At 41.6% G+C, this 19,915-nt stretch overlaps 1 protein-coding gene across 3 annotated transcripts in view; it reads left to right on the top strand.

Annotated features, from left to right (window-relative positions):
- LOC136443262 (neuralized-like protein 4) overlaps positions 1-19,915 on the top strand; it is a 131,740-nt gene that overhangs the window by 59,264 nt on the left and 52,561 nt on the right. For all 3 annotated transcript variants that reach the window (XM_066440429.1, XM_066440428.1, XM_066440426.1), the window contains exons 12-17: positions 1,892-1,970; positions 2,095-2,264; positions 12,252-12,365; positions 15,344-15,489; positions 16,322-16,534; positions 18,614-18,712. In XM_066440429.1, the coding sequence (XP_066296526.1) occupies positions 1,892-1,970; positions 2,095-2,264; positions 12,252-12,365; positions 15,344-15,489; positions 16,322-16,534; positions 18,614-18,712 (821 nt within the window). The remainder of the gene's footprint in view (positions 1-1,891; positions 1,971-2,094; positions 2,265-12,251; positions 12,366-15,343; positions 15,490-16,321; positions 16,535-18,613; positions 18,713-19,915) is intronic.

Genomic DNA, 19,915 nt, shown 5'->3' with positions numbered 1-19,915 from the left:
CACCCATCTAAAAATGGCAGAAAAAGAACACTAGTAGACCGGGAGCATTCTCTGGCCTTTTTAGATCTGCTTGGAGCTCCTCAAGTTTTGGTGCCCACAGAGTTTTCAGGACAGATTAGGCCACACCAATTTAATTTCTTGGTTAACGGATTTTTATTTAAAAAAAAAAAAATTTAAAAAAAAAACATTGAAAACAGAAGGCTGGTTTTTTTAAAAATAACAATCTGTTAACCAAGAAATTAAATTGGTGTGGCCTTACGGAAATTCCTGTGGAATAGACCTATTTCCAATTTCCGCGGCCAATTCAAATTTGAATTTCCCTGGGTCAGGTCAGGGTCTTGCACCAAAACGAGGCTGGACATGATACATCCCACAGATATAAGCCTGTATTGCAATATAGATATCCCATCTTTTGTGGTAAATTTTGCTCCTCTCAGGTGAAATAGTGCAGTACATGTGCCTTTCATGTGCAGAAAATATTTTGTAGATATTTGGACTTGATTTTGGCTAAATTATCTGTATCGCCCATACTGTAGGTACATGTATGGGCGATTTTATTGAGGATTTTTGGCCATTTTCAGTAAATTTAGGCCTCCTGTGCTCTGGAATTACATCCAAATGATCTGTAATTTGCTATGGGGGTACATTGAACAAATATTCAAAGAACCCCATTCGCACTTTCGGCATACATCACTTAAAAATACAATTTTGGGGGGTATTTTGGGCAGATACTTGGCTATTTTCCTCATATGACCATATATGGTATTGACCATTTGGCCAGGTGGACTAATTCGGTCAGCCAATGAGAGAGCGCATCTCAAAATATCCACGGATTTATCAGAATCGACCTGATTGGTTGAAATAGTCAATTCAATTAGAAGCACTAATCTGCCAGGTGCAGACAGGCACAAATTCACTGCCCCCTGGCTCCCGTCCTTGTGTTGTTTATTGTTGTGTCCTACTGAAGTTATGTGCAATTGAGAAGGTTCAAAATCTACGCCTTCATTACCAAACCTTTCCTGGGTTTAGTTGAAAGGTCGCCGAGATCGGTGCTCGCACGTTCTGACAGGCGCTCCGAACGAACTTCGCAAATTCTGTATTTTCCAAAACTCTGTCCTTCATAGAAATCAAAAGATTGTAAAATATTATTGTTCAGCTATTTTCTGACCGTGTACATGTAAAACAACAGCCGTTCTGGGTGCCCCATATGGCGGCCGTCATAGCGTGTTTCCTTGCTTGTTGGGGCCCCAAATGCGGTATTCCGGTATACCTATACGGGTACCTATACGGATACGGGTACCTATAGTATACAGGGTTTTCCCCTTACCCCATAAGTGCACTGGTGCACCCAACCCACAAAATTAGGTCCAGAGAAAAATTTGGGGTGCACCACATAAAATAACATTAGTTTGATGCCACTGCCTCTCATAAGAACTTCAATCTGTAATTATATCCAGATTTCAAATTTCAAACAAGCAATACATGTACATCAAATAAATTACAACAAAAGGTTATATTGCTTTTTCTGATACAGTACTTACATTTCAAGAATATTCTGTATGCTAGTGACAGTACAAGAGAACGGTTACCCTATAGAGTACAAAAATACCTAGGTGCATCAATGCACCCACAGTCAAAAATTAGGTGCACAGCTCCAATTTTGGGTGCACACAGGTGCACATGCACCCACTATTTTGAGCCCTGTACATTCAAGTTTTTCTAGTACGGTCTGTCCTTCATGACGGACATCAATGCAGAACCTGTGAGTCCAGTAATAGATAGTAGCCTGCAAGGTGCTTGATTAAGTGTAGCTTCATGCTATCATAGTTTTTGGTCTCTGATCAGTGCAGATTTGTTGAAAATGAAAAGTAACATGTCTCTGTTGTTGTAGGTTTGACAGCCATCAGACCAGATGATTTGGAATTCCCGAACACCATGACTGATATTGACTATGATACATGGATGCTCAGGTATGACAAGTTTCAAACCCTTAACTAAATCAGATTCTGAAGTTGTTACATTTCAATATCTTTAACTTACATGGTACCTTTCCTGAATTCATATCTACATGCAGCTTCTGTCATGCTTTTGCAGTGGTTCTGCTGTAATGCAAGACGGTAGTACAATAAGAAATGGTTACCAGCTCGACTTGGATACCCTGACCGGTGGTTCACGTTTGGGCATGATGCGAACATCCAATGGAGAGATGCACTTCTTTGTGAATGGTGTGGACCAGGGTGTTGCTTGCACGGATGTACCACCAGGTAACAGCATTGCTTCCTTGTTTGAGGGAAACTTTCCTCTGAGTTTGAAGTGCTGCTGCTGGAACAGTAGACATGTACAATGTCATGACTTGTATCATTCTTGTTTCTGTGCAGATTAGCAGCCATTTTTGAAATTAGCTTTATGATTGAGTATTGAATGATATGATTTTTGTACAATACTTGTTGAATTTTGGTGTCATGTTGCAGTACCAAAAAAGACAAATAGTGTATTGCCCACCTGTATGCCTCAGACATTGGTTTTTACCTTACATTGGTTACTGTTAAGTATCATTACATGTCATGTACATTTGTATGTTACCAAAAGAAAAGCTACCAGTGATTTCATGTTGCTGCAGCTCGTTTCTAAATACCAACACATACAATGTGTCCTGCGTAGAGAATACAGTAATGTTGTAAACATACATTGTGTTCGACAATAATTGCAAATTTTGCTTAGTCCCCAATATGTTACAGTGAGTTGACATTTTTGAAGAAATCATATATTGATGCATGTGTTTACTCCATTTCAACAAAACTAGTCAGCACTTAAATCATCATTCAAAATGAGTTAGGCTCATTGTATCTTTTTTTAAGATTCTAATCTTAATTGCATTTTTTGGCAATGCGTCAGGACCAAACTTCTTAACATATTGTACAATGTAATTATGTCTGTTTGCAAGGAATTCTATGGATTCCACAGGTATTTCAATCTGTAAATGTGTCCGGGCATCTGTACCCGAAAGTATGTTTATATCTGCTTGGTGCCTTTTTGGCGACGCCTCAGGGGCAAGCCAAATTGGTACTACATGTATATTGTGTGCAGTTTGCAAGAATTCTAGGAATTGTACAGGAATGTGAAAGTCCATGGGCTGATAACTCATCACGATCAAGAATGCCTTGATGTATTGTCTTAATATTTTGTAGGAAGGTAGGTCTCTGGAAGACCTTGAAATGATTGGATTTTGGGCCCCCTAGTGACTTTCTATGGTACTGCAGGGGAACTTTCACTTTTCAAATCTCATCTTCTGAACATGCTATAGTATGGTCATGATTTTTTAGTGGTGGATAGCTCTTTGTTAGGAAAATATGTTCTGTAGATTTAGAACCCCTAGCGGCTTTTTTTTAAACTGCAGGAGCTGATTTTGACTCAAACTTTGAAAGAGAATAACGCAAGAAGGGACAGACGGATCATCATAATTTTTGGTGTGTAGACAGCTTAAGTGATGATCTACATAATCATATGCCAATTATGCAAATCCATATCTGATTTGCATAATCAATGAGGAAAGTTTATAAATCAGCTGCATTCAATCATAGGACTTTAATCATTTACATAATTTATGAGGAAATTGTACGATATCTTTTTTTATGAAAACAAGATTTTCATACATTGGACAACTTGTGTTATTTGGGTAGAGAAGGTGATCAAATGATATGATTTATGTGAGGTCCTTATTTGCATGTGGGCTAAAAACAAAAACATTAACAGAGACCACTGTCGCCATGGCAACATCTTTTTATGTTGCCAATCTTGTTGATATTTTGAACCCTCTTACATGTAGGGACTGTACGAAATTTAGCAGGGGGGGAGGGCCGGTGCGTATGGGGGGAGGGCCAGGGAAAAAAAAAGATGCCTGGGGGCGGGCCAAGGAAAAAAAAATTGGCTTGTGGGGAGGGCCAAGGAAATTTTTTCTCAGAGTTAGCAATATCTTAGCATAAGTCTACCAGCAAGATTTTCCCCTTAAAATGCAGGAAAAAGCGTTTCAGTCGGTGAAGATTTAAAAAATTTCCCAAGCCGCGGGAAGCATGCCTGCCGACTCACCAAGAATCGTCGGCGAAAAATATGTCGGGAGGGCGTCGTCCCCCAAATACATGTACCTGCAAACTTTGCCCCTAGAAATGCAGCAAATAGTGTTTTAGGGGGTAAAATGACAGTCCGTGTTGTAGCCACCGTACATCATTCCATCATTTGACGGAATTTTGCCGCTCATGACGGACAAAAATTCTGCCTTTTCCAACTTTTCCGTCATAGTGACGGACAAAATTCGGCGTGAACAGATAGCCAGACCTTGGAATTTGAAAAATCTCCAGAAAATCAGCGAAAATTTGCGACGAGGCCGGTTAGATGATTTCTAATGCCCGCTGTTGGCCGGTGACAATCCAAACCAAACAAAAGAGAGCCGTGGTTGAAAGTGACCATTGTGGTCGTGTAGTTGAAAAATCGGCGTCTCGCCCCCCTCCCCACTACAGTTCCGATCGGTCGCATCGGATTGACGTTTTTTCTGATGTTTTCCCCTGTTCACCGTCAGTTATTATCTTCGCCGAGTACTATAGTACTCGGGGTAGATTATGTTTTCGGTTGAGCCAACTGTTTCGTGGGTCTGTATGTATGTCAAGAGCATAACTCAAGAAACCTTTGATGAATCTTTATGATTTTTGGTAGGTGTGTAGTGGTTGTGCTAAGGAAGGCCAAGTTCAAAAATGGTTCACCTTGCGTTTTTCAACGTACTGCAGCGGACTTTTAATATTTGTGCGTTTGTATGTAGGCAAAAAAAGTGATGGAAACGTTGATGGATCTTCATGATTTTTTGCAGGTGTGTAGATGTTGTAAAAACAGAGGTCAAGTTTAAAAATGGTTCTCCTGGCATTTTCCGTCGGTACTGCAGCGGGCTTTGTGTGGATGTGTATTTGTATGTGGAGTCTTGTGGACAACATAACTCAAGGAGCTGTTGATGGATCTGTATGATATTTAGTGGATGGGTAGGGTTTACGGAAAGGAAGGTCAAGTTCGATAATGGGCCTTCTAGCGGGTACCTAAGGTACTGCAGCGGAGCTTCAAAATTTAGTGGCATATTTTCTGAAAGTGCTATGGTCATGATATTTGTGTGGTGCATAGTTCATGCCACAAGAAGTAAGTTCTGTAAGTTTGGGCCCCCTAGCGGCTTGTTTAGAACTGCAGTCGGTGTTTTTGTTTTGACATTCGGACACGTATTACTTGAGAAGGGGTGAAGAGATTGTCGTGAAGTTTTGTATGTAGAGAGCTCAGATGGTGCTTTACACAATCGATGTCTAATTATAGAAAACAGAAGCTAATCTGCATAATTAGTAAGGATAATTGTAAATCCATTACATTCCATAATGGGACATGTGACAGTGTTCCTGAAACAGGCCAGCAGAAGGCCTTGCCTAGAAGTATAAATAAACAGATGGGGTACATAAATAAACAAATGGGGCAGTATCAGTACAATTCAAGCAGATGTGTGGGTCTGGTTGGTTTTTAAAGTGTTCAGTTTCGGCATTTTTGTCCAACACACGGTTGGAGACACAACGGAAAGGGAACAAAATAGAAAGCCTTACAAAACACCTAAAAACATGTGAATAAAACTGCACCACTGCTAGGTATTACCTAGCACTGTATGGAAAAGTGACATGTACTATGTCTTGCAAAATGTGTATGATATGGAATAAAGATTTATTTTAGTCATATATATTGACTGTACCATTTAATTATAACTTTCAATTGTTTTGATGACCAGTGTCAGTTATAACATATATCAGCACACTATACACATATACTAGTCCTGTACCACCAAATGATTTTTATCCCTATCTAGACTGGACTCATCCCCCCCCCTTAACTTTCAAACGGTATGGTGTATGATCAAGTTTGCAGGGGGTGATAAGGATGTAAATATTAATCACTCTCCACCGTAAGTCTTGATTATTTGGCGAAGATAATGTGTTCGTGGAACTCTAGTTGCCAATGAGACCTAAAAATTCCGACATACTCCTAAGCTAGCAGGCTTTCCATATTGTGTGCATACATTGTTTAAGTTTCAAGCCGGCCGAGTAACAACATGCACTTTATTCCCGCAAAAAATGGTAAAGATAAAAATAAATGGCCGTCAGATATTTGATCCAACCAATAACAGCGCCCGTCTACGTTGCGTCACGGAAAATTGACCAATAACATGCGAGTCTCGCTATTTCTCGGGATGTCAACTATAAAAGTAAAATTGCGAGATTTTATAGAAAATAACGACGAAGCGGCTGTTGGGATGCCTGAATCAGCGACATTTGAACATATATTCAATAATGTTACCGCAGAAAGTTACCAGGGAAAACATTGGAGAGAAATATAGGACGTCTTTATGGCGGTCTTTCTAAAAGTAGGGTGTCTAAATTCTTCAGTATGTTTAGTACAGCTAGGACGCATTCGGACAAATGTTGAAAATGTTTTACTTTTGCAGACCGAAGTTATTCTCGTAGGTGCGTAACAAAGTTTTGTTGCGCTAAATTTTCTTCGCCAACTCTTATTTGTCACTAATGAAGATGTCAAGTATAGTCTACCAGTAAAATGTGCCCCTCAAAATGAAGGAAAGAGCGTCTCAGACGGTCAAGAATTCGAAATTTTCCCGGGCGATGCCTCGCACCGAATTGTAATCATTGAATAAAGTTATCTTTCCCCGCCTCCCTCCGTACTAAATTTCCTACCGCCCTCTCCGTTTTGTGTCATTTTTTAATGTATATAAATAGTTTGGGGGGCAGTTTTAGTGTTTCAGAAAGGGGGGAGGGCCAAGGAAAAAAAATTCGGCAAGGGGGGAGGGCCAGGGAAATTTTTTCTGACCCAACATCCCACGCACCGGCCCTCAATCAACCGCGGGCATCAAGGCAGATGCATGGCGGCTGCAGACATCTCCCTCCAGGATGTTCTGTTTTCAGCCAGAGCCCTCCAGTCGGCTCTGCTGACTTCCAGAGTGTCCAGCACATTGAACACTTGGTCCTCCCATCTGCTCCTGGGACGGCCTCTAGGGCGCCTCCAAGTTGGGTCTGGAGCTGCGGAGACCAGTTTGACCACTTCCTGGGTGGGTGTAGCTCTAGAGGTGTGACCAAGGAAGGTTAGCTGGTGCTTGATGATCTTCTGGCTAACCGGGACCTGGTTAGTTGTGCGGCGCACTGCTTCGTTTGTGACATGGCTAAATTCTGTATGGTCCCTTAAAGGAGTCCTAAACTCCAGAAGGCGGTGTTATTTTCCACTAGATTATGTATCAATCAATACATAATCAGCCGACTTTGTACAGAATTCCCCTTGTGGTGAATTACACAAGGTGTTTTTTTTTAAAACAATTATGATACTCACTAAACCCCTGCAGACCCTACCAGTGTATTCCCTATCCGTAAACATACATTTTTAAACGTGGATATTTTCGGCGTAAATGAGGGTGGTTAAGCACAATAAGAAAGCCAATTGTTAACAAGATGTACAAGAGCACATAGCAAGAAGATCTTTCTTAACCACCCTGACATTCTTTTTGTAATCTAACTTTTGTAAGGCATTGTCAGGCACATTGTAAAAAACACATAGGCTGAGGGTCACCTGGGGAATTTGGTAGAATACTGAATACTTTTGGATGCGCACGGGATAGTGGGTACTTTATCGTATACTGTAAAAAATATTAATTTCTACTTCCTAAAATTACCATCCATTGGAAAATAACTCCCCCCTCTGGACTTTAGGACTCCTTTAAATGCTATTTCCAGCATTCTGAGAGTCAAATAATTGTTGGGTAAAGGTGCCTTGACATAATGAAAACTTTACACTACATTTAACATTCACCTCACCTCACCTATCCCTTGACCTCTTCTTGGGTCGTTGGGGCACCATGAATATGTCCTCCATCCTTCTCCACCTCACTCTATCCTCTGCCACTGTCACTGCTGCCGCCAAGCTTAATCCTGTCCACTCTTTAATGTTGTCCTCCCAACGTTTTCTTTGCCTTCCTCTCTTTCGGCTGCCTGGGACTGTCCCTTGTAGTATGGTATTTACAAGACCTGCCGATCTTACCACATGACCAAACCATCTTAGCTTCTTTACAATTACCAAGAGGCTGTCATTTTGTCCGACGGCTAGGCCTACTCTGTTGTAGATTTCCTCGTTCGAAACACGGTCACGATGTGTGATGCCCAGGATCTTTCGGTAACATCTTGTTTCCATCGCAAGAATCCTTCTCTGTAGGTCAGCAGTAAGTGTCCAGGTTTCGCAACCATACAAATAAATTGACAGAGTTAGGGAGCGCATAAGATTGATTTTGGAACGTAGACAGATGTTCTTATCTTTCCATATGGTGTTGAGTCTAGCTAGTGCGGCGACTGTCTGCGCTGTCCTTGCTAGGATTTCGGGGTGGGATCCTTCATCGGATATGATTGAACCAAGATATTTAAACTTCTTCACTGTCTCTAGACTTGTTTTGCCAAGTTTGATTGTGGCACTTAGACCGCGAGTATTGTTAGTCATTGTTTTTGTCTTTTCGCCGCTGATTTCCATGCCAAAGGCTGTGGATGCATTGTCAAGACGGTCTGTCAAATTTACCAGCTCTTCCTCTTTCCCAGCTAACCCGTCAATGTCATCAGCAAAACGTAAGTTTGTCACCTGTCTGCTGCCTATAGACCGATCCCAAAGCCACGCCCCCTGTTCGATTTCGAACACCTCCGTCAAAAACAGGGTTTGACGGACCAAACATGGCCGCCGCGGCAAGGTTGAAAATAATGCCACTGACTTCGGTTTAGCTTTTGTGGCACTGAAACCCTTTCAGAGCGGGCCAAATAAGAATGCTATGTCTTCTTTGTTGAAGGCTGTATCCACCGGGTAGAGTTGTTTAAGGAGGAGGTAGGTGTAGTTGCGGTGAGAGCGTAATGTTTTCGGTCAATGTTAAAGCGGTATGCGCCGCATAGCTTTCCCTTGTCGGTGGGCATCAGCGCCCAGTTTCTGAGAAGCAGGCGATGCACGTGTAAAACAGGGTTCATATATCTGTGACAGGGTTCCCACTGTATTGACTGCATGCATAACAGCTGCATGGTATTTAGTAACTAAGAATTAAAATGCATCCTTTTACTTCCCTGTTCACTTTCAAGTTAACCAGTTTCACACACCAGTAACTGAAGATACAAAACTCTGCGCTAGCGGGGTTTCTAGTAAGTCAGCATGTGGTTCAAGCTTCCTCCCCTTGAGTGCCCGATCTATTTTCTTTTTAAATTCGTTTTTGTTCTGAGCATGCATTCAACCAATACAGTGGAAAACCTGTCCCAGATATACGTACCCTGCTTTACACGCGCCATTTCTGCCCCGCCAATGCTGTTTTTGACGGAGGTGGGCTAAATAGAACAGGGGGTTCTATCGGTCTTCTATTCGTTCGATATGGTGTTCGACAGGATCGGTCTATTGTAACAGTGCCTTCAAAGTTCTCTAGGGCCTCATCCATAATTCTCTCTAAGAATATATCAAAGAGTGTCGGGGAGAGAAGACAGCCCTGGCGCACACCAACTGTTGTACGAAACCATCTCCCAACACTGCCATTTAGGAGGACTGCACTTGTTGCTTTGTTGTATAGGCTTTCAATCGACTTGACCAAGTTTTCATTTATGTTGTACTTCCTCATGGTTGCCCATAGTGCCTCTTGCCACACACGATCAAACGCCTTTTTAAAGTCTATGAATATGTGGTATAGGTCTTTCTGATGTTGTAAGTGTTTTTCACATATTAACCTCAAGTTGAATATTTCTTCAGTCGTGCTTCTGCCAGGTCTAAATCCTGCTTGTTCCTCCTTAATAATGGTCTCGGCTACTGGTTTCAGTCTGTTTAGAATGACTCGTAGCATAACTTTGCTGGGGTGGCTTATCAAACTTATGGTACGGTAATTCTGACACATTTGTAGGTTCCCCTTTTTTGGCAACGTAATGATCAGGGAGCGTGTCCATGGGGTTGGCCATTCCCCTGTTTTCCAAATGGTGTTGCAAATGGAGGTGAGCACTGTGATCATGGCTTCTCCTCCAGCCTGTATTAGTTCTGCTGGTATGTTGTCAGGACCGGGGGACTTACCAGGTTTAAGAGACTTAACCGCATTTTCCACTTCCTCCTTCAATATGGGATGGGAGTCTAACTCAGAGTCTGCCTGAGGGCAATCCAACATTGATGGATCTACTTTCAGTTTATAGTTGTATAGTTCTTCGCAATATTCTGTCCATCTGTTCAGGATATCTACTTCTTCTGTGAGACAATTACCCGTTTTATTCTGTATGTTGTTAGGTCTTGAGCTCTTTACTGTGTCTTTAACCACTTCATATGCTTTTTTTGTGTTGTTATATGTTTTAGGCTGGTTTGGATTTCAGTGCATTTTTGCTCTATCCAAGCCTTCTTTGCCTTTTTCATTCCTATTTTGACTTTGTTGTTTGCTTCTCTGTACTTCTGAGCTCCTTCTGGGTTGCTCTTTTCCTTTTTCAGTTCACGTCTTTTGTCACAGTGTTCAAGGATTTCAGCAGTTACCCAGGGTTTCTTGGGGCGCTGGTGTTTCCCAAGGGTCTCCTTGGCAGTTTGTATTACAGCTGTATTGAACTTTTCTATGGTTTCTTCTAGGTTCTCATTTTCGTTCCGACCTAAGATTGTCAGTGGTGCGAACTTCCCTCCAATTTTAGCTTGGAACTGTTCCTTTATAACAGGGTCTTTAAGTTTGTCCAAGTCAAATCGAAGTCTGGTGAATTTCTGCTTCCTGACCGTTGTTAGACGCATTCTGAATGTCATCATAACCAAGTCATGGTCGCTACCAATATCAGCCCCAGGAAAAGAACGGGTGCGCGCAACATTTATTCCTGATCGGAAGCGTCTAGGTACTAGGATGTAGTCAATTTGGTTGCTGTGTCCATTTGGACTGTGCCATGTCATTCTTCTTGAGTTTTTATGAGCACCAAGCGTGTTTGCTGCTATCATGCTGTTAGCGGCTGCAAACTCTAGCAGCCGAAGCCCTCTGTCATTCGTAGTTAAGTTACAGGAATGACCGCAAGTGCCCTTCCAGCTATTCTGTGCGTCCCGACCTATCTTGGCACTCCAATCTCCTTGGATTATTATGACATCTTTCTTAGTTGTTTTGCTGTGATATTAAATGGAGCAGCTCATAGGCGGATAGTCTTTAACATTACTATAGACATAATGCCGCAATTTTCTGCTAGACCTTGGCTGATTCCACCTTGTTGGGAAGGGTACCAGGAAATTAACTGAAAGGGGCAGACCCCAGTTAAAATAATTTGTTTGGGGCTTCAATCGAAGGCTGCACACCCTCAACTCAAGTACTAGTACTACAAGAAGAAGTGATGTGGTGTGAAGCTTGAAGAAATGACAAAAGTGGAAAAAAATGCCTTTGTTTGTAGAACAAACTTATGTAACTTCCATTGAAAATGTCAAGCAAAAGAGGAGCAGTAATTAGGTTTGTTATTAGGTTTGGTTGACATTACTTAAGGTTACAGAACACAGTATTTATTCACGACCCCCGAAGTCTGTGATGTAGCGTTAAGAGTGCGCCCTAAGTCTTCAAGCGCATGTAAAAACTTTAACGTGAAAGCCAGTAAAGGCACGACCTTTGCTGTACTGTTACAGTAGTGTTTAGATCGTACAAATGAGATTTTCAAGTTTTCCCATTCAACGGTAAATGTGCGTGACCTTTACAGCTGCCTGCCAGGGGAGTTGGCTGGTTTCCGTATGACCCCGCATGATCTCCATTTAAAAGTGGTCATCGAAATGTTAAAAAACAATACCTTTTTTTCCAGTTATTTTGTGGATTGTATCTTCAACTTCATTATTTGTTTGTCATGTTTCTCTTGGGTACCCTACTTTGATTTTATCCGCATTGATGTCGGTCACTTTGTGGTCCTTAACTTTAAAAATCCCCATAGACCGGAAACTGTGTTCTGCTACATATACCTTGCACCAATTTGAAAATTTTTGGGTTGGATGCACCAGCGCAACTACTAGCTATAGTATTCCCAAAAATGAATTTTGAGCTCTGGGCTGGTACCTGGAGCGATACAGAATACACCATATATAGCATGATGTATTCTATATATAGCATCTACATTTTGAAATGTACATGTACTTTTGTAGAGATATATCATAGATGACTTCTTTACATTTGTTTAATTTGTGTAATTTGCATTGTGTAGGAATCTATGCAGTTATAGACCTTTATGGACAGTGTGCCCAGGTGTCCATCACCAGTGGAAGTGAGAACAGCCTCATCAATGGGGACCTTCAACAGTTTAACTTCACCTCACCACGTGAGACATTCATTTCTCTTCAAATATGTCACCTTTACTGTAGGCCATACCAATTTTGCTTGTAGATCTTGTCTGTTTATTTTATTTAACCAGGGGAAATCATGTCGCCAACTGGCGATATTCAATGAGCCCGGGGGGAAAAACCCAAACAGAAGTTATTTTCATCAAACTCAATCAAAGTAACAAGAGATAACAAAAATGTTAAACAAACTACAAATTGGTACAAAACCAAAGTAATTAGATAACGTAATCATAATTATATCATATTACCAAATGTAAGTGAAACAATGGTGCAGCCTTAACATAATGTTACAGTAACGTGATAGAATGAAATCAGGATTGAAATCTGGATTGAATTTGCATGATAATGTGAAATCATATTGATTTTTTGATTTTATTGGAATTGCAACAGTGGAATACACGTGGGACACAGGCAGCTATTGCTGGTGTCGTGACCCACACACATAATATAGCTGTATTTTACACTTGGCTGGAGTGTCAAAAGTTGTGTAAAGTGCCTTTTTCCCAAGGGCACAAGATCGGTGGCGTCGAACCCTTGGCCGAAAATCCTGCCGTTATGCCACACGACCCCACAAAATCATATTGATAGATCAGTGAAGAAGAAAAAAATATACATAAGGGATAATAGAAATTCAAACACTATGGAGTTCCCTTAGGTGCAGATTAAACTTAACATGTTTTTTTTCTTCATGGGCTGGATAACACCCCAGAGTTGAGACTTACTTAACCTTAGGCGCACTTTAGACCTACAATGTTATAAGGTCCTACGATCATCGTCGTAGGCGACGGTTTTCTTTAGACACACGGTCAGGAAATATCATGGGACCCCCGCGGCGCAGAATTCCATTGATGTGCGCGTGTGACTCAAAGTGAACTCTTGCGCTCAAATTCAAAATGGCGGGGGAACCGCTTGTTTTTGTCAAAAGATGAAGCTTTTACTGACTTTGCAACAACTGTTGCCCTGCAGATGAGACGTTGAGAACGGTGCTCAACAAAGAAAGAGATTGAGGCTGGTACAGAGACGGACGGGATTTAACCCGAGTTCGTGGCCGCCGCCGGGGATGTCCCGGGGATCGAGGAATAGGGGCATACTAGAGAAGTAGCCACTGGTAGCAGGGCGTCGCGCCGGAATAACCGGTTTCGGATGAGAAAAATATGTTTCCATTGCTAACTGCATGCATATTTACAAAGAAAACGATAGAAACTTTCCTTCCCGGACAGGAAACAGCACGCTATAGGCTAATTAGCATATCACCCACTTCCGTCGCCGGCGACGATTCTTCTTTAGACGAGAAAAACACAGCCACAGGCCCCACCGCTGAACGTCGTGCGACTGGGTCCGAGGTGGTCGCACGACATTTCGAGGATTTCCCGTTTATTGCCGTTGCACGATTGTTTTGATCGTCTTTAGACGGCCAAAAAATACCGTCGCCGGCGACGTCACCCACGACGATGATCGCACGACTCTAAAATGTCGTAGGTGTAAAGAGGCCCTTAGTAGCTAACATATCTTCAGTTCTTGTGCTACCATACCTCATAGAACCAGCAAAATATTGAGTTCACAGTTCCAGTTGCAGGGTTTACAAACATGTACTGATATCCTTACATGACTGTGGTACATGTGGTTATAATTCCAATAAAGATGTTAAAATCAGTGGGTAGGTACACACTAGAAGGAGAAAAATTTAATTTGCTTGATTTGCACAGCAAAGAAAACACAACTCCGACTGTAACGTTATGTCTAGAATAATGACTTTGGTCTCACAATTTTTTAGTTTAAATGATGTTAGGTATGACTAAGACAAACTTGACACCTTATCTACAAGTTGAGTCAACAAATTACATTGAAAGTTTCACACTCGTGTTGGTGAGTGCGCAAACAACGGATAAAAAGGCGCCGATAGCGTAAAAGCACAACAAGGACGATCTACATCTAACAAACACAACTCCGGTTGTACAGTATTTCTAAATATTATGACATTGGTGACATTGGTCTGACAATTTTAAGTGAAGATAGCGGTATGTTTGGCAGAGATAAACTTGTTACCTTCTTATTTACAACTTGTTTCCACGAATTACACTGAAAAACTCTGTCGTCGAAATGCCCAAATAAGGAACAAAATGGCGTCGATAGCAGATGACTTACATGTAGATCAATGACAGATCATTCTCCTTAAAGCAGAGCCAAACCCGCCTATACCTCCTTCCGGTGAATGCAGGAAGTTTCTACGACGCGGATTCAGCTCTGCCATAAAAGAATGTGACAGATGATCACGTCAGCACCACATCACCAAAAGCGACTGCTATGTCTGCCTACCCGTCTGTAGCCCTTGCCGAGTCGCTGTGCGGTTTCCGACTGAATGTGACGTAAAGACGCCGGTCTTTTATTATTGCAGCAGTCAGTGACAATAATGCTGCCGCGAACCTAAAACCACCGACAACACTCCATGTCATCCTTAACGTGAAATCAAATGCATTCACAGTCAGTAAAAAGACAGTTTACAAGTAGAGACCAATCTTTATTGAGTACAGCATGCTGTCTGCCAAAGTGTAATGCTGCCTTTGGTATCCGTGCGTCTCTTAATGGTGCCGATACGCCCCGTGACCCGCCCGGGACCTCCCATACGATTCCTATCAACGTGACTGTCAATGGAGACTGCCTTCTTTTTTTACTCAAAACAGTTTTAAACATACTGGCGGTATTGCGCCTTTACACCGGCAGGTATCAGCTCATTTGTACCGTGTTTGCAGATTTTTAACACACCTTTTCAGTTAACTTGTCGAGGATTTTTGAAAAATTTTGATGCAGTTATTCGGCATTGATGACAATGCGACGTGCAGACATGCGGAGTCACTAACAATGCAGTGAATGGGAACCAGTTTGGGATTTGGTGCAATTAAATGCGTTAAGTGCATTACTCCGAGGTCAATTAAGTGGCTTCTACTGTGTATTCCAGTTCCAGGAGCCATCCATAGGTTCCACCAGAATGTGGGGAAGAATGTTGTTCTCAAAAACAACAGCTGTACAGCCACTAGAATACGAAACTTCAACCATGGGCTGATGCTCAGCTCAAAGCCTCTCAGAAGTGATGAGTTGTTTGAGGTAAATGATTCTTTGTTTGATGTGATTTTGTGTGTCTTTTTCTGTCATTCAAAACCACAGTGGCATCGAAAAACTTGAATACTTTGTGTAAGATATTTTGATTGCGAAGTACAACACAGAATTATAAATAATTTGCCTCACCGTTACTTCTGGCAGTATTAGCAATTGAAATGTAAAAGAATATTTCTGTGTAATATTATACACTCACTTATTTACCCATAAAAAGATTTTATGGTCTTTACGGGTACATGCATGGTCTCTACATGGATTTTATGGTCTCATTCATGTATTACTCCGATTATTATCGGTGGTTAATTCCCTGGCTTTTAACTAGCCCAGCTGATCTCAAGCGTCAAACTGATGAAAGCTTGTTTGTAATTGAAGAAACTAGCAGGTAGAGTTCGGCAGCCTGGAGGTCAGACGCGCACAGCCCGGCATGTTGGGTGATGCGGTCGTGCGCTTACAGCTGCATGGAAAGTGCCTTTTTGGGGGGTGTACATGTAGCTAAGTGCTGTTTGTAATTGCCATGAAAAGGAATTGAATGCCTACTGGTAGTTGCAATTTTTTCACATGATCTAGGGTAAATGTGCTCAACATACACTGAATGACCTTGGTGCATTTCCTAATGCACCCATGTAAAACATGTATTATACATGTAAGCCTATGGGGCAAAAAAACTCATGAATGAGACCTTAAGGTCTCCACAGTTCCAGCTATGCAGATACATACAAAAATGTACATTCAGATACAGACAGTGTTCAAAATGTTGAGGGGAATAAAAAGTTTTGCACTCCCTTTTTATTGTTGATTTTGTTCTGCTTTATCTCTGTAGATCAGAATAGAGCAGACATCTTCCCGATGGTCTGGGTCCTTACAGATTGGACTCAGCATGCTTACACCATACGAGGTGACTCCAACTGCAAACTTGCCACCTTCTGCTATTGACCTTCGGTCCAAAGTTACATGGGTCATGTCTGGTTCAAGTATCAAAAGAAATGGCCTGATGTTGAAAGAGAACTATGCTCCAACCCTGGACAGATTAGAGGTATGTATTTTGCATTACTGTATCATGTCACTAGTGCTAGAAGAAGGTAAATCCACAGCCTTATGCCACATTTAGGAAATTCAGCAAAAAAAGTGGTCGGACTAGTAAATTCTGTCATACATTTGTATTATAAATAATGCATTTTCATGTTGTAGCTCACAAACCCATGGTTCTCAAAGTTTAACCCCAAAATTTTCAAATTGTGAGATCAGTTCTTTTACAATTTAAACTTTTAGGGACAAAATATATTTTGAAATTTGCCTTGGAACCACCAGGCTCTATATACACAGTTAGGGACAACTAAAATTCCTGAGCCTCATACATAAGGGAAAGATGTCCATCAAATGCCATGTTCAAGCATTGGATCTATGAAATCAAGTGTGACAAGGAAGGTGTTGAAGACGTCCTGAGGCCTGGGATTGACCATCAACAATGACCTCACTGCATTGACCTTGTCCTTGTTAAGCTAGACGTGGAGGATCGGCAAGTGTCATTGCACCAGACACCAAGCATGTTAGGTATCTCCTTGGAATGAGCAGTCCTTGGAAGGAGGCAATGACATTCTGCTGAATGAGCTTGGTTTGAAAAAATATGTTTTCACGCTGGCTTCCACATCTTTTTAACCGAAGAAGAAGCATGACATTACAACATGTTGTCCAACAATTCAGAACTTTAACCTGATCCGAGGGATTATTGCCAAACTGTTGTCTAATGTAGCATTAATGCCAGAAATACATATGCAGCACTAATGCTTGGTTAGTGCATTTTGCCATGGTAATTTCATGGTGATTATGGCTGTCCAAATACCAGTCCCTCAATGTCCTAGCAGCCATACCTTGGACCAAGGCTTGAACCAATTAGTTGGCATCTTTCCAGTATTAGTGCTTTCTGCCACAGCCTTTAGTCATGCTTGACCTATACATTAGCACCCTGCAACAACTGGGGTTTTTGACAAGGGTGGACTGTAGTAAGGGGGTGGAGGGTTAATTTGGTGTGACCACCCGCACTGGCACCAGCCAGGGGAAGGGTTTCCACTTCCCCTTCAGGCCAAGAAGACTGGGTGATAAATGATGATTAATGGACAGGGGTGTATGCTAGTATTGATGCTCTGTTCCAAAGGGAGCAGAGGGAATCCAGCATTATGCCCAATGTGCTCCACTAAGGAGCGCGTAGTGCGGCATTAATGCTACATTAGACAACAGTTTGGCATCCATGCATATTTGTAACCATGGAGGAGACATGGGTCCTTGTCTACCAACCTGAAACAGAAGACCATTTTAAACAGTGGAAGCACCCTTCATCACCACGCACCCACCATTTTCAATGATACACATTCAAGGAGTTTTGATGGAGGGTTATCTCTGAAAGAGCATTACCATCACCAGACAATACTTCAGCAACCTGCTCAAACATCTGTGCAACAACAAGCAGAAGAGGATTGCCCATGAAAAGGGTCTTGGTCCAACAGGACAGTTCTCCTTGGGGGTGGAAGTTCTGCTGCAGTACCGAGTTCACATACCAGGGGGCCCAAAATCGATCTTGACCTTTGTTCTCCCAACACCTACCCACATACCAAATATGATTACAATCCATCCAGACGTTCTTGGGTTCTGCCGACTACAAGCATCCGGACACACACACAAGCATGCACGCACACACAAACACACACACACACACACACACACACACACTCAAAACTATATCTCCATTTTTCATGGGAGATAAAAATCTCATGGCAGTACGACACTACAACACATGTACAGATGATGACATCATTGACATTGTTGACACCTACTAAAGCAGAATGCAGGCACTTCAGCACCAGTGGAATTAAGAAGTGTGTAAAGTGTGTTGATTGTTGAAAAATGCAACAAGATAATATTTCTAAATGCTTCTGTAACCATTTCTTGGAGGCTCAAAGATTTTCCCTTGCCCCCCGCACATTGTGTCCTTTTTTAGACAGATCTTCACTGCATGAAACTAGGTATTAAGTATAATAAGTTATTTGACCTCGCAATTATTTATTGAAAAAGGTCTGTCTCGCCATACTCTTCTATTCTGTGTTAAAACCTTTCTTAGGTGGGAGGCAGGGTTGGTGTGAAGAGATGTACAGATGGCACCATGCACATAGTCATCAATGGAGAGGACATGGGTGTAGCTGCCAACAGTGTTCCAAAGGTAAACTATGTTAACTTTGCTGGTGGAATTACTTATTAAAACCTGTATGTTTCAAGAAGCCCCTTAGTCTAGGCAATTGGTGCAAAAATTGTTCAACTTATGGTAAAGCCATGAAAGTTGGCATAAATGTACTGGAAACAATTCTAGGGGTGGAGCCATTAGAAACCTGCTGTTACATGGCAACTGTTGCTGGGCAACTTTTTTGTGCTTTCGAATTGGCTCCACCCTTGAAAATGTTAATTACATACTCAGGATACATCGTATACAAGTTTCATGCTTTTACCACAATTTGAGCAATTTTAGCTGTATCTCACACCAATCACCTAGATAACCTGTATGATGGGCACATTTTAACTGGTTTGGGAAGGTGAGTTGACATCTCGCCCATTCTCCTCCATAGTGTCAACAGTATGCCAACTTAAAATGTCCCAATATGTGTGCAAATGTGAAAGTCTGTGATGCAATACAAAATGAGGCAGCATGAGGGCTGCTGACACCTGGTTTCATGATGCAGAGGGTTATGGGAAGATGTTAAATTAATGTTGCTACCATGAAACTCCCCTCTCAGCAAAAAAATTTAAAAGAATGATCTAAACACAGCCCCATAAGAACTGTTTCTCATGATCATTTTATGGCTTGTTTTAAGCGCTGATTACAATTTAGTAGAAATTGCCTCTGTCAGTGATGATACCATACTCACAATTGGTATTTCACTGTACTGCACCAAATCACACTTCTAGGAAACTGCATATTAAACTTTGGAAATTTTTGCCAATTTTCCTTTGCAATCACACTGTAAAGTGTAAAACATGATTGTGATTTGCAGTGAATGCATCCATTTGCGCCATTTTGCCAATTGCAAAGTTTTTGACATTTTGAAAAATTGGCAACTTCAGGTGACAAATCCATGCTGGTTTGCGCTACTTTGCGAAAACCTTTCGCAATTTCTTTTCGCCATTTGATGCAGTCCAGTTAGATAGCCGCTGTAGCACACAACAAAATGATCTAATTAAAAAAGATTAGCGACCCAAGTGGGTCTTCATTATAATGAAGCAAAGACTGAGTTTATAAGCACAAGAATACTGTCCCTGCACCAGTAGAACTCAAATCTCTCTCTGGAATCTGTATAAAACATGTAGAGGATTTCAAATACCTCGGATCCTACGTTGTAAACTCTGAAAAAGATTTCACCATAAGGAAAGC

The sequence above is a fragment of the Branchiostoma lanceolatum genome, chromosome 10, assembly GCF_035083965.1.
Source record: "Branchiostoma lanceolatum isolate klBraLanc5 chromosome 10, klBraLanc5.hap2, whole genome shotgun sequence".
NCBI classification, from domain to species: domain Eukaryota; kingdom Metazoa; phylum Chordata; class Leptocardii; order Amphioxiformes; family Branchiostomatidae; genus Branchiostoma; species Branchiostoma lanceolatum.
This window is presented reverse-complemented; position numbering and strand designations above follow the sequence as displayed.